Genomic DNA, 13,902 nt, shown 5'->3' with positions numbered 1-13,902 from the left:
TTTCAGAACTTTATGATTTCCTACCACGTTATATGTTAGCAGTACTAAATTATTATTTCAATTATAATTATTAGAGATATGAGTTTTAAATATGATTGAGATAATTTTTTAAATGAATGTAAGTTGTTTTTCCATATTTGATAAAATTATAATATAACAAGTTAAATATACTTTGAATGGCGATTGTATTTGTTAGATTTATGATAGCTAAATAATTTAAAAAAAAAAATCCATAATATGAATTTAAGTAAACGGCGAGTTTTAGCAAGTGCTTTTAGAAGCTTAGTAGCGTTTAGTATTCCGTATAGGTGACAATTGATATTCATTCAGCACGGTAGTGAAAAGATTCATACGAGTTAAGAAGTTTAGGTAAACGGAGTTCCTATAATAGATTTTGCATACAAAGAAAATGAAATGAAGTTGATTTTGAAAATATGCATATTTGTTTTGAAAAGAAATCTGAAAACAAACTCAGATATGTGTTCTGCATATGCATGAATTATGTATAAAAGAAAGTATTTTTTTTGTCATGACAGGTGTAGACATGAGCTAATTTTGTGCATTCTATTTTTGAACTATGCAAAAAGAGCAAATATGAAATTTATGAAAAATTGTGCATGTGATGCAAGGATTTTTCGAATTGATTTTTAAATATGTGAAATGATTTGAATCTATTCAGTACTCTATTGTGATATAATGTGTCATCTGAAAACCTTAGCATAAATTTTTGATTCTATATCTAAATATGATCTAGTTCCTATGTTGCCTCTGCTCTGTCTCTATTAAGGGCTTGTCATGGGTACAATAGTGGTATATGGCCCCGTCACGGATATAATGGTGGTTTATAACCCTACCACAGAGATTAAACATGGTATATAGCCCCGCCATGGGTATAATAGTGGCATACAATCCCGCCATGGGTATAATAGTGGCATACGACACCACCACAAATATAATGGTAGTTTATAACCCTACCACAGGGGTTAAACTTGGTATCTGTCTCGATGTGATGCTCTGATATAATATGAAGATATTCCAAATTTTGATATGCTAAAGGATTTTTGAATAAGAATGTTTTCTGAAAATTTTGGTCCGATATTTTGATAACATGTTTTGATTCTGCATTCTGAAAGTAAATGTCTTGTTTTGCATTCCGAACTCTATAAATGCTTATGTATACATACTAGTTTATGTTCTCTGCTTACTAAGTTGTTGATAACTCACCCATTATCTCAACAATATTTTTTAGATGATTTAGATATTTCAACTGAGGATCAAGATTATGGAGCATAGGTGAGATGATTTTAATTATAGTGGATTAAGCATAAAAGGTTTGCATGAGTATTGGTGATTTTTGTTAAGAATTTTTGTTGTGTACTAATGACTTGGCATTTTGGGAGGTTGATTAAATTGAGGAAATTAATTTGAATCAAAAATTTTATATGATATTGAGAATTTGGACTCTACAAATATATTATTAGAATTTGAGTTTAAGTGATAAGAGGTAACTCTCCGACCCTATGCGGGAACGGGGCGTTACATAGCATGCTTTGTATGCCTTGGGAATTTTGTATTGAGGTGTTGTTTGATCCCAAATATGTCGGTTCTAATAAAGTTGGTATTTTGTTGGCGTGAAAATCTTTTGGTTGATTAATAGCACAAGAGATTTTATTAGAAAAGTTTGCATGCTCCATTAGGGTGATGAAAACCGAAACCTTTACGCATAAAATCCACTATTTAAGCTGATTCTTTGAACTCTAGAGTATTAGATACCTGATTGGATCCTATAAACTCTTTCTAATGAGAGTTGAATCTATGATATGAGTTGGATTTTGAGCCTTGTTATTAGGTTTTTAGGTTGAGTTTTGATGAACATGCAAGGATATATGGTTTGATGCATATTTTGAGGATCTTGGCATGTTGCTTTTTTTAATGTTGGAATTTTTTATGATATGTTGTAAAATGGTACTAAGACCTAACTAGGACATGTATGGAAGTGTGTGAATGATTTAGCTCATGAAAACATGCATACTACCTATGGATCTAGTCAATATAGCCTAAAACAAAGCATGAAAGAATCAGTTTAGGGTATAGGGCACAAAACTGATCTCTATCTTGTGTTATCTTGAACTTTTATTCCTTGATGTTATATATTGTCAACTAGGAATGAGTGCTTAGAATGATAGAAGAAAGGTTTGGTGATTTTATTGAAGTTCTTGTGTAACGTCCCGTATTTTAGTGTATTTTTATTGAAAGATTATTTTTATTAATTTAAAAATTTATTCTCTTGTTTTAAAATTATCGGATATTTTAAATGGTTTATTTTATGATCTTTAAATTGTGAAAATTAATTTGTTATGTTTTCTTTATATTTATTTATTGTTGTACATTTAAATTGTTCTTCTTTTTAAATTAATTAATTGTTAGATTTAATTATTTTATCCTCATTTCATCACTACGTTTAAATTATTTTATTTAACTTATTGTTTTGAAATTATTTTCGTTAGATCATTTTCTGTGACCCAAGATGTGAGGATTAGACCTCATTTCTTTTCCCCACTTTTCTTTTTCATCTTTTCTTTCTCTTTCCTCTTTCTTTTTTCTTCTTTTTCTTTTTCCCCCAGCTCTCTCTCCGCGTGCCATCCCTCTCTCTCCCCATGCGTTGCTTCTTCCTCACCCAACCCACCGCCATCGCGCGGCCGTGCACAACACCGCCCCTCCCTTCAGCTCCCCACTGACCGGCGACCACCTCCCTCCGTTTCTAGCTCCTTCATTGCCGCTGATAGCCCTCATGCCCAACACTAAGCACCGGCACCCTTTAAGGTTGCGCGCCACCGTCGCGCCACCTCCGGCCATCATCTTTTCACAACTTCATCCTCGACCTCATAGCAACCCAATGGACCCATTCCCAGCTCCGATCCGTCACCGGTGAAGCATAACCAACCTCATTTTCGATTTGGGTATTTTTGGTCTTCAACCACCCTTTGCACCGCCACCCACGGCCAACCACCACCACCACTAGCTTCACCGACATCCCTAAGCCCTACCCTATCAATTTCAGATCTTAGTTTATCCCCATTCAAAAGTGGGTTTTTGAGACCCATAGCCACAGTGCATTTTGCACTATTACGTTGTTGTGCCGCCACTTATTGCAGCTCCATGTTCCTTCGGAAATTACTATATAGCACTATAATTATCTTTTCAAAGAACTATCGTGATTTAAATATATTTTTGCACTAACACATATTATTGTGATCTGGTTGGACATGCCGGACTGAGTCTGAGGCGTTCAGGGGTCGGATGGATTGTGGACAGAGTTGTGTGTTTGGTTGGTATTATGAAATCTTGGTTGTTGGTATGGTGTTGTTCATGTACATGGCATATTGCACGCATGATCATATTTGTAAAAGAAACTGGATTTTCGTGTACATGCATTCATGCTCATGTGTTTCATGAAAACTGGATTTTCATGTGTTAAAGGATTTTGGGTGCGTGTGTATCACGACCCCAAGCCGAGATGGGGTATTATCTCGGTGGAGCTCCTCTGGTCACTCGGGAGCGGAATATACTGAGTGACATCTCCTGGGTTGTCGCTAGGCGACAACGGGATTGGACGAGATGGTCTCTGCCGACTCTGTGGCCCCTCTGCTGGCGGGGGCTAGAGGATACTTAGCCACGAACGCGCTGGGTGCGGAACTGAGCATCGCTACAAAGCCAGGACGTGCGGATGATCCCTAGGGGAGATCATGGTGTATTAGTTAATGGAATAATGGGCTGTTTTCTGGGAAAATAGCGTGTATTGATTAAAAAATTTTTATGTGATTCATTTTCTGGGAAAATGAGGTTTTATTGATTTGGGTCATTTTTTGGAAAAATGATGGAGTATTATTTTTGGGCCAAAATGAGATTTTGGCGTGTGTTGAAAATATCTATTTTCGGAAAAAATGGTATTTTTGGATCTAATGCATATTTCATCATATGCATGCATGTTAGTTGCACTAATATGTTTTTATCTCGTGGTTGTTTGGTTTATACTTTCATGTGGTACCGTTCTATGGTAACGCAGATTTTGATGTAGAGGAGGATGAGGGTGAACCTGAGGAGTCGGCTCCGCCCGAGGAGTGATTGAGATCACTCGTATTTTGGTTTGAGACTTGTATATATTTTTATTTTGGATAACTGTATAACTTTTTAAAGATGATTTATTTTGAATATTTGTATTTAAAATTCTGGTACTTAGTATACATATGTATATTATCCGCTGCGTTGTTTATTGTACAATGTTGCATATGCACATTCTTGACACTATCGTTGGGATGTGTGACCGTGTTGTCACCATCCTGACGTCTCGATTCCCGTGTCTCTTTACATGAGGGTTGGGGCCGCTACAGATGGTATCAGAGTAGTTCGGCTCTGGATAAACCCACATGTCTCTTAGGTGAGTTATTTTTAATGTTGTAAGTTAAATTATTTAATTTAAAGTATGTTGTTTTTATTGGTTTTATTTATTTTATTGCATATTGCCTTGTTTGTTTATTTATTTTATTGTATGTTATTTACTTTATTTGTTTTATTTTATGTTATATTGTTTTGTTTTGTTTTGTTCGGAGTTGAAAGGCGGGTTAAGAATTGTGCTATGGCAGGAAAATGGTACGACTGTTAATGTCATTGTTAGGCTTGAACATTTAGTGTAGTAGGCCTGAACTCTTGGCAACTAGTTTGTTTTAATATCGAGGCTCAAACGACTTGGTTTGGGTGAACTCTATGCAGTAGGAACTCAAGTCGCAACTGAGGAGGGAAATAGTTTTAAATCGCTTAGGTTAATTGAGGTTGTAGCCTCCGTAGAAATTATGTAGTGAGTTTATGGAGTAGGAGGTTGTAAGTTCAACGAATTTCTTGGTTAGATTTTTGAGAAGTTCATCTAAGGTTTTTGATTCTATAGTTTTTAGGAAATAAGTTTATTGGATTTAAGGTGATAGGTTCAACAAGCATTTGGAGGATTACTTAGATTAGAAGTTTTCGATCTTGTCGACCTTGATAAGCAATTTGGTAACATTTGGGACTTGAGGGTTTTCAAGCTTTATAAGGTGAATGTTTTAGATTTAAGGTCATCGATCTTGAGGATTTCGAGAAATGATTCTTATCTGGTTTATGGTTTTAGAATTGCAGAGTTGAAGGGTTGAATTATAATAAGATTTGAGCTCTTAGTTTTGTAGACTTGGTACGCTAGCTTGGTCTATTCTAGCAATTGATTAGTTGGTAACCATTAAAATGAGATTGATGAGAGTTGAGTTACTGATATGAGAATTTTTCAGGAGATAACTTCTTTGGAGATGGAAGGTAATGATCTAGTTTGTGTATGTTCTGAGGATTGAAGATGTTGATCTAGTTCGGAAAATGATTGTTTTTAGCTCGAGGTTAGTGACAGGTTGAGGATTTAATCCATATCAATTTTAAGGATAATAGATGGTACGGATTTAGGAAATAATACTTGTTGATTTCGAGGATATAGGTCTAGATGATGAAAATGGTAGTGATGGACCACTTGCACATTTGGAGCATATTTTGTTTTGGCTAAGGGTGCATGAGATCAATACGTATTAGTGGTAAGTGTTTATGCATTTCGGAGAGTACAGGTCCTAGTCTCATTTGAGCTTGGAAGAAGTGTCTTGGTTAGGTGTTGAAGATGAGTAAATACAATAGTATTAAATTCAAGAGATTTTGGTTTGGAGTTTTTGGTGAGTCAACCGGAGTGTGTAGTCGAAGCGGATTACTCAATGGAATGATGGTTGACAATAATTATTGTGATTATCTACAGGAATTAATTATGACTTAAGGTCACATAGGAATTTAAATTTTGAGATTATACTCTCTTTTGGAGATTGAGCACCCAGTTAGTTGAATTAAGGACATTGTTATTTAACTTGAAAAGAGATTGATGGGGCATCATGTATGGTGTATGATAAGATCTTGGAAGTGAAGTTTAGGCATCATCGGTCGATAATATAGTCAGGTATGTGGGTTAATAAAGCTCTAGGATCCTTGGGTGCTTTGCAATGGCTTTTGGTGGATTGAAGAATTGAGCAGTATGGCTTGCCTTGAGGTTTAATAGTGATGTGCTATTGAAGGAACTAGTTGTGTTAATGCTAGCTTATAGGAGTAGAAATAGGTGGGCGAGTTACCAAGATGGTTTCGATAATGTTTTGGTGAAGTCAATGGTGGTTCGTAGTGAGTTTTGTCACCGCTAGATTAGATGTTATTCAGAATGTAGGTGATGAGTTTTTGGGTTTAGGTTGTCAAGTAGAAGTTTATAGGCGCTCTTATTGGTTGGTCGGGTTGGAATCGAGCCTTTTAAAGTATGCTCCTTATTGTAGATAAGACGGATGTATTTTGGGTTGAGGTTGCTTATTTTCAATTTGGGATACTGAGGCTAGTTGATATTGGTTTCCTGTCTATGATCGTAGATGTATTTTGCGGAATATTGGATTTGATTAAGGCAGCGGAGTTACTTGAGGACTATGGGTGATAACTCGTAGTTTTGGGGAAGAGAATATTTTCTACTAAATTGTGATAAGAGTTTTAGTTAGTAGGAATGAAGCAACCTTGTACTCGATATGCTAGTTTTTATGAGGACATAAATTTTATGCATGTGGCGAATATCAAAGTGCGCAGCAGAAGCGTGATATTTTTGTTGTAGTCAGGAGTTCAGATTGGGCTAATTTTGAGGAATTAGTGGTGACTTTAATTTTGAGAAGATACTTGTAATTAGAGATTAATCATTTGGTTGTGCGAAATTTGTTATTGATGGTTAACTTTGGAAGTGGCTATTAGATTACCAAAAGTAGAATTCAATGGAGGTTTAGAAGTTGTAGCATAGGAGTTGATTGAGGTTGGCACATATTATTGTAAAAGCTATTGATCATTGGAATTTTCTGGATATTGTATTAAGGTTCTTGTAGAAAATAAGATTTTAGATAGCATAGTCACCTAGGAATACTGGTCGTGATGTGCCGCTAGAGGATTAATACGAGTATGTTGAATATTGCCATGTTTTTTTTGAGAAATGTGCCATGTGCCATCAAGTTAAAGCTGAGCTTGAAAGACCTGCTGGTAGACTTCAACCTCTCTCTATTCCGGAGTGGAAGTGGGATGATATTTCTATGGATTTTGTTGTGGGTTTGCCGAGGACTCCTAGTGGAAAGAACTCAGTTTGGGTGATTGTTGATCGATTGACTACGAGTGCCCATTTCTTGCCTATTAATAATACTGACTCTTTGGGTAAGTTGACTCGGTTGTATGTCAAGGAGATAGTGCATTTGCATGGAGTACCCAAGAGTATCGTGTCAGATCTAGACCTGCGGTTCACGTTCCATTTTTGGAAAAGTCTGGAAGCAGCTTTAGGCACTAAGTTGAAGTTTAGTACTGCATATCACCTTCAAACAAACGGTCAATCAGAGCATACTATTCAGACTCTTGAGGTTATGTTGCGGTCTTGTGTCATGGAATTTCGGGAGAGTTGGGAGAATCTTCTGCCGCTAATTGAGTTTGCTTATAATAATAGCTTTCATTCCTCCATTCAGATGGCCCTGTATGAAGCTTTGTATGGAAGAAAGTGTAGATCACCCTTGTGTTGGGATGAAGTTGGCGAGAGTAAGGTAATTGGGCCTGAGATAATTCAAGAAATGAAAGATCAAATTCAGTTTATAAGGACTAAAATGGCAAAAGCACAAAGTCGTCAGAAGAGTTATGCAGATATAAGAAGAAGAGACTTATCATTTGAGGTAGGTGATTGGGTTTACCTTAAAGTCTCTCCGATGAAAGGGGTTAAGCACTTTGGCAAGAAGGGAAAGCTTAGTCCGAGGTATGTTGGCCCTTTCCAGATTATAGAGAAAGTTGGGCTTGTTGCTTATAGAGTTGTCTTGCCAGACTATTTTGGGATGTCCATGATGTGTTCCATGTGTCGTCTTTGAAGAAAAGTTTTGGACAGCTAGAGCCGCGTTTCGTCAACCCTGAACGCATTGAACTTCAGCCTAACCTTACTTATGAAGTTGCCCCGACGCAGATTGTGGATTGGAAAGAGCAAAGGTTAAGGTCTAAGACAATACCTTTGGTGAAGGTGTCATGGGGCGATCCGTTGGCTCAGGATTTCTCTTGGGAGAGAGAAGCTGACATGAGAGAGCAGTATCCGTATTTGTTTGATTGATTCTGGCGGTATGTTCTTAAGTTTGCTCTTAGTTCAATCTTATTCCTGTCTTAACCTTACTGTTGACCTTGCTAATTTCGAGGACGAAATTTTTTTAAGGGGGAGAATGTAACATCCCGTATTTTAGTGTATTTTTATTGAATGATTATTTTTATTCATTCAAAAATTTATTTTCTTGTTTTAAAATTATCGGATATTTTAAATGGTTTATTTTATGATCTTTAAATTGTGAAAATTAATTTGTTATGTTTTCTTGATATTTATTTATTGTTATACATTTAAATTATTCTTCTTTTTAAATTAATTGATTGTTGGATTTAATTATTTTATCTTCATTTTATAATTACGTTTAAATTATTTTATTTAACTTACTATTTTGAAATTATTTTCGTTGGATCATTTTCTGTGACCCAAGATGTGAGGATTAGACCTCATTTCTTTTCCCCACTTTTCTTTTTCCTCTTTTCTTTTTCTTTCCTCTTTCTTTTTTCTTCTTTTTCCTTTTCCCCCAGCTCTCTCCCGAGCGTCGTCCCTCTCTCTCCCCGTGCGTTGCTTCTTCCTCACCCAACCCACCGCCCCTCCCTTCAGTTCCCCCACAGGCCGGCGACCACCTCCCTCTGTTTCCAGCTCCTCCATCGCAGCCGATAGCCCTCACGCCCAACACTAAGCCGCGGCACCCTTTAAGCTTGCGCCACCTCCGGCCACCATCTTTTCACCACTTCATCCATGACCTCATAGCAACCCAATGGACCCAACCCCAGCTCCGATCCGTCACCGGTGAAGCACAACCAACCTCATTTCCGATTTGGGTATTTTTGGTCTTCAACCACCCTTTGCGCCGCCACCCACGGCCAACCACCACCACCACCACTAGCTTCACCGACATCTCTAAGCCCTACCCTATCAATTTCGGGTCTTAATTTGTCCCCATTCAAAAGTGAGTTTTTGAGACCCATGGCCACAGTGCATTTTGTTCTGTTACGTTATTGTGCCGCCACTTCTTGCAGCTCCATGATCTTTCAGAAATTACTATATAGCACTGTAAGTATTTTTCCAAAGAACTATCGTAATTTAAATATATTTTTATACTAACTCATATTATTGTGATCTGGTTGGGACATGTCAGACTGAGTCCGAAGAGTTTGGGGGTCGGATGGATTGTGGACAGAGTTGTGTGTTTAGTTGGTATTGTGAAATGTTGGTTGTTGGTATGGTATTGTTCATGTACATGGCATATTGCACGCATGATCATGTTTGTAAAAGAAATTGGGTTTCCGTGTACATGCATTCATGTTCATGTGTTTCATGAAAACTGGGTTTTCATGTGTTAAAGGATTTCGGGTGCGTGTTTATCACGACCCCAAGCCGAGATGGGGTATTATCTCGGTGGAGCTCCTCTGGTCACTCGGGAGCAGAATATACTGAGTGACGTCCCCTGGGTTGTCGCTGGGCAACAACGGGATCGGACGAGATGGTCTCGTGCCGACTCTGTGGCCCCTCTGCTGGCGGGGGTTAGAGGATGCTTGGCCACGAACGTGCTGGGCTCGGAACTAGGCATCGCTCGTTGGGTAGTGGGTGCTTGGCCACGAATGCGCTGGGCAAGGAACTAAGCATCGCTACGAAGCCAGGACATGCGGATGATCCCTAAGGGCGATCATGGTGCATTGGTTAATGGAATAATGGGCTGTTTTCTGGGAAAATAGCGTCTGTTGATTAAAAGGTTTTTATGTGATTCATTTTCTGGGAAAATGAGGTTTTATTGATTTGGGTCATTTTCTTGAAAAATGACGGTGTATTATTTTTGGGCCAAAATGAGATTTTGGCGTATGTTGAAAATATCTATTTTCGGAGAAAATGGTATTTTTGGATCTAATGCATATTTCATCATATGCATGCATGTTAGTTGCACTAATATGTTTTTATCTCGTGGTTGTTTGGTTTATATTTACCTGCGGTACCGTTCTATGGTAACGCAGATTTTGATGCAGAGGAGGATGAGGATGAGCCTGAGGAGTCGGCTCCGCCCGAGGAGTGTTTGGGATCACTCGTATTCTAGTTTGAGACTTGTATATATTTTTATTTTGGATGACTGTATAACTTTTTAAAGATAATTTGTTTTGAATATTTGTATTTAAAATTCTGATACTTAGTAGACTTATGTATATTATCCGTTGCATTGTTTATTGTACACTGTTGTATATGCACATACTTGAAACTATTGTTGGGATGTGTGACCGTGTTGTCACCATCCTGGCGTCTCGATTCCCGTGTCTCCTTACATGAGGGTCGGGGGCACCACATCTTGAGGTCAATTGCAAGAGAGATGCTAGAAATGCCAAACTAAGGTTTCCGATTGCATGATTTTTTTGTTTTGAGTTGTTTGCTTCACATGACAAGTATATGGCATTATGATTGTATGGATGGTGTCTTAACATGTTACTAAACTAGGGATTTAATGTTGGTCATACATTAAATTCGGATCAGAGTGTAAATGGTATGCAAGAAGGACCTAAAAATCACATCAAGGGAAAATAGGGTTTATAAGTTTCGACCACGGCAGGGGTCTCATATTAGATGTGTGTTTTTGCCAATTCTAAGTTCATTGATGGACTTCGAATGGAAAATACTTGAAGTATATGAAATTTGGTGAAGTTTGGGCCTTTGGTAATGGTTGAAAGTTTAGGGGTCTATTTGTAAATTTCCAAGAGTTAATGTGAAATCTTGCAAATAAAGCTCTAGAACTAGTAAGTTTTGCTTTTCAACATTAAATGAGAATTTCTAACCTTAGAATATCTATCATTTCAGCCCACTCTACTTTTGTGCACGAAGAAATTTATAAGTTAGCTTCTAACTTACTCTTAGTGTATTACAGTCGGTAAGATGGTAAATTTCATATAAGTGAAACATGCTATAATTATATGATTGATATATTTGGGATTTGTTAGCCATGCCATGAATATCTGTCACATAGCATGAATAAATGTCATGAAGCATACAAATGAACACTAGTGGTATTAAGTTTGGATTACACATGCATGTCATTGTTCATTGAGAAATTTTGGAAGGATGGTGCTAAAATAATGGCTAATCCACCATTTATCATTAGTTTAGTTTTTTTAAGCAATGGATAAGCTATTTTTAATAGGGTAATTACATTTCCCCCCACCATCCTAAAGAAAGAATTAAGATAAAGAAATCCCTTTCATCAAAACACCTACTTAATAGAATAGAGTTCTCCTATTTACAAATTTGTGGGTAAACACTCCATTTACTGTTAAATATATTATAGTAATAAAAGATTTAAAATGCAAATACATTTTTATGTTAACTGATCATGTAGAAGAATTCAACTTCAGTAACGTGTTTGATCATGTGTTAATAAGCAAATAGATTTTCTCGGTAGAGTATGTTTACCTTGATGTCCTCGGTCATGTGGAACATTTTGTATTTCAGGATTCTCTAAGTTTGAATGCCCTCGTTTCTGTTTTGATCTGATAGTAACTAGAATTTAAGAAAAGATTAATTGTCTAATCACTAGCACATATATAGCATTATATATATATATATATATATTATAATAGACCGCTATCTTAAGAATTTTGTAACTTAGAAAAAAAAAAAAAAAAAAACAACAACAACAAAGAGATGCATAAAGGAGGCCATTTGAACATACGGTTTCCCTAGGTCGAAGTACGTATATTTCCGAAAGGTACATCCAAATTTTAAAAATTAATCAAGATGGAACTCTATATTCCTATGAAGATTTATTTTTTTGTCTCAAAATTTGGATATTAATTTAATAATTATAATATCTGCATGTGCTCCTATATATTTGTCCATGAGGCTAATATTTATGTATTCTAAGCTTTTTTACTATTTTTGTTGTAAAATGCATTTTGGAAGTAGCTAGCAATTAAGCAATCAAGAACTCCTACCCTTGTTAATTTCTCAATAACATCTTAATTAAGTTGTACGTTTGCGCGAGGTTCATTTGTTATGTATACATATTCATTAAACTGATTTTCCATTTAATTAGTGATTGACTTATGCAGCCACTAAAACATATTACGCATAAGTCGATGTGACTAAAGATGATGGAATTCAATACAATAATTAAAATAAACTTAATGCATAAAAAAAATTAGCAATCCTTAATTACCTTTGTAAATTATATAATCTGCGATTAATGCAAATATAGTTGCACTTTTGAAGGCGGAAGGCTTGTCTGCTAGCAGATGGAGAGGAGAGAATCCTTGCTTATTGATGGAGTCTACTAGTTTTGGGTACAAGTCAATTATTTGAAATGCCAAATCTGCCATGTGCAAAATTAAATTAAGTACATGTTTTAGAATATATATATATATATATATATAAATTAGGATGTAGACAACGTGAATTCTAACATCTCTATAAGGAAAACTCTATTGCAAGAAGAAAGTGACTGACAATAAATGAAGTACAACGAAACGGTCAGATGTCTAAATTAAATGCGATATTATAATACCTACCAAAACGTTCTACAGTAATGGCAGCGTGAAGAATAGTGTCATCATCATCGCTCCGCCATGAAAAGTCATAGCCATTAAGTTTATACTTCTAACAGAGATTGTGAAGGTAAAGGAATGCATCTTTTTTGCCACATAGCACTGCCAAGAAAAGGGGGGTCTCTCCCTTACAATTACGAGCAGCTATAAATGATGAACCAAGTTGACATGTTCCTGCTATGCTCTCGCACATAATCACACTCCCCATTGATGCAGCAACATGGAGAGGGGTATTCCCTTGCCTGTTCTTAATTTCAGGTGCCTCTTTGCCTTCTCCGTGATGACTGGAAATTATGTTCATAAGTTGCTTTACAGTCTCTTGTGTGTCTTTTGAGACAGCCATGTGTAATGCTGTGTCCTCATTCCTTGTGAGCTTTGCCTCGTGGGCATGAGGGTGCTTCTCATAGATGTCAATAACTCCTGCCCATTCGCCTTTCGCAGACTTTCTGAGCAAATCTTTCCTGATCACCTCAATTTCCATTTCAGGAATCATCCTATCCTCCATGTTAGAAGCCATTTTCTAATCTCTTCCTAGTTCCTAGTTCCTATTATACTATATATAGGAACAAGAATGATGGAAAATAAATGGGTTGATGGCAAACAGCTACTGATCATGATATCATCGAGATTGGTACCTTGAAAATAAATGGGTTGATTTATTGTACCATAACTATTTATAATGTCGTCTAAAAAATATATATGGTTGGCAATATTTTTTGGAGAGTTTTTATGTCTATCTTTACTTGAAAACTTGAGAGAGAATATCATTATTCCTCTTTAAAAGTGAGATCATACATAATTATTTTGTTGAAAATGAAAGCGTAGGACATAGGAGGTAGATGGTGCACGGCAAAACACAAGCACACGAGAATGTGGATAAGCTTTTCGTTTGTGCGGATAAGCTTTTGCGATGTTTACTTGTCCATGCGAATATCTGACACTAGATGATCCGCGGAAGCTGGTGCATTGTATGTGTCATGTATGTATAGGAAGGGTAATCGGAAAATTGTCTTCTAGACGACAATCGATCAGAAGCGCTTCCTTAAGTCAGAATTTAACCATAAGTTAGATCCTAATTTAAATTCATATTGGAATTACAATTCAAATCGAAAGTAAGCGAAAGATTGTTAAGGGGCTCAAAAGTTCGTTTACAAC

General features: G+C 36.6%; 2 protein-coding genes across 5 annotated transcripts in view; both read right to left on the bottom strand.

The window, feature by feature from the left end:
* The window catches only part of LOC121263506, a 31,132-nt gene extending 17,654 nt beyond the window's left edge, over positions 1–13,478 (bottom strand). Inside the window, exons 1-3 of one of the 4 annotated variants that reach the window (XM_041166430.1) lie at positions 12,712–13,478; positions 12,363–12,515; positions 11,618–11,704 (exon numbers count right to left, since the gene is read on the bottom strand). The gene's annotated coding sequence lies outside the window, so the exon portion shown is untranslated. The remainder of the gene's footprint in view (positions 1–11,617; positions 11,705–12,362; positions 12,516–12,711) is intronic. The other 3 variants (XM_041166429.1, XM_041166431.1, XM_041166432.1) reach the window with 3 other exon arrangements.
* Positions 12,800–13,264, bottom strand: LOC121262061. The gene has a single exon (XM_041164494.1). The coding sequence runs from the start codon at positions 13,262–13,264 to the stop codon at positions 12,800–12,802; it is 465 nt and encodes a 154-aa protein (XP_041020428.1).
* Positions 13,479–13,902: the final 424 nt, after the last annotated feature.

The sequence above is a fragment of the Juglans microcarpa x Juglans regia genome, chromosome 4S, assembly GCF_004785595.1.
Source record: "Juglans microcarpa x Juglans regia isolate MS1-56 chromosome 4S, Jm3101_v1.0, whole genome shotgun sequence".
Taxonomy (NCBI): Eukaryota; Viridiplantae; Streptophyta; class Magnoliopsida; order Fagales; family Juglandaceae; genus Juglans; species Juglans microcarpa x Juglans regia.
This window is presented reverse-complemented; position numbering and strand designations above follow the sequence as displayed.

What these genes read in the sequence shown, in the direction of transcription:
- LOC121262061 (XM_041164494.1), bottom strand. Translation starts at nt 13,264, where the DNA reads ATGGCTTCTAACATGGAGGATAGGATGATTCCTGAAATGGAAATTGAG.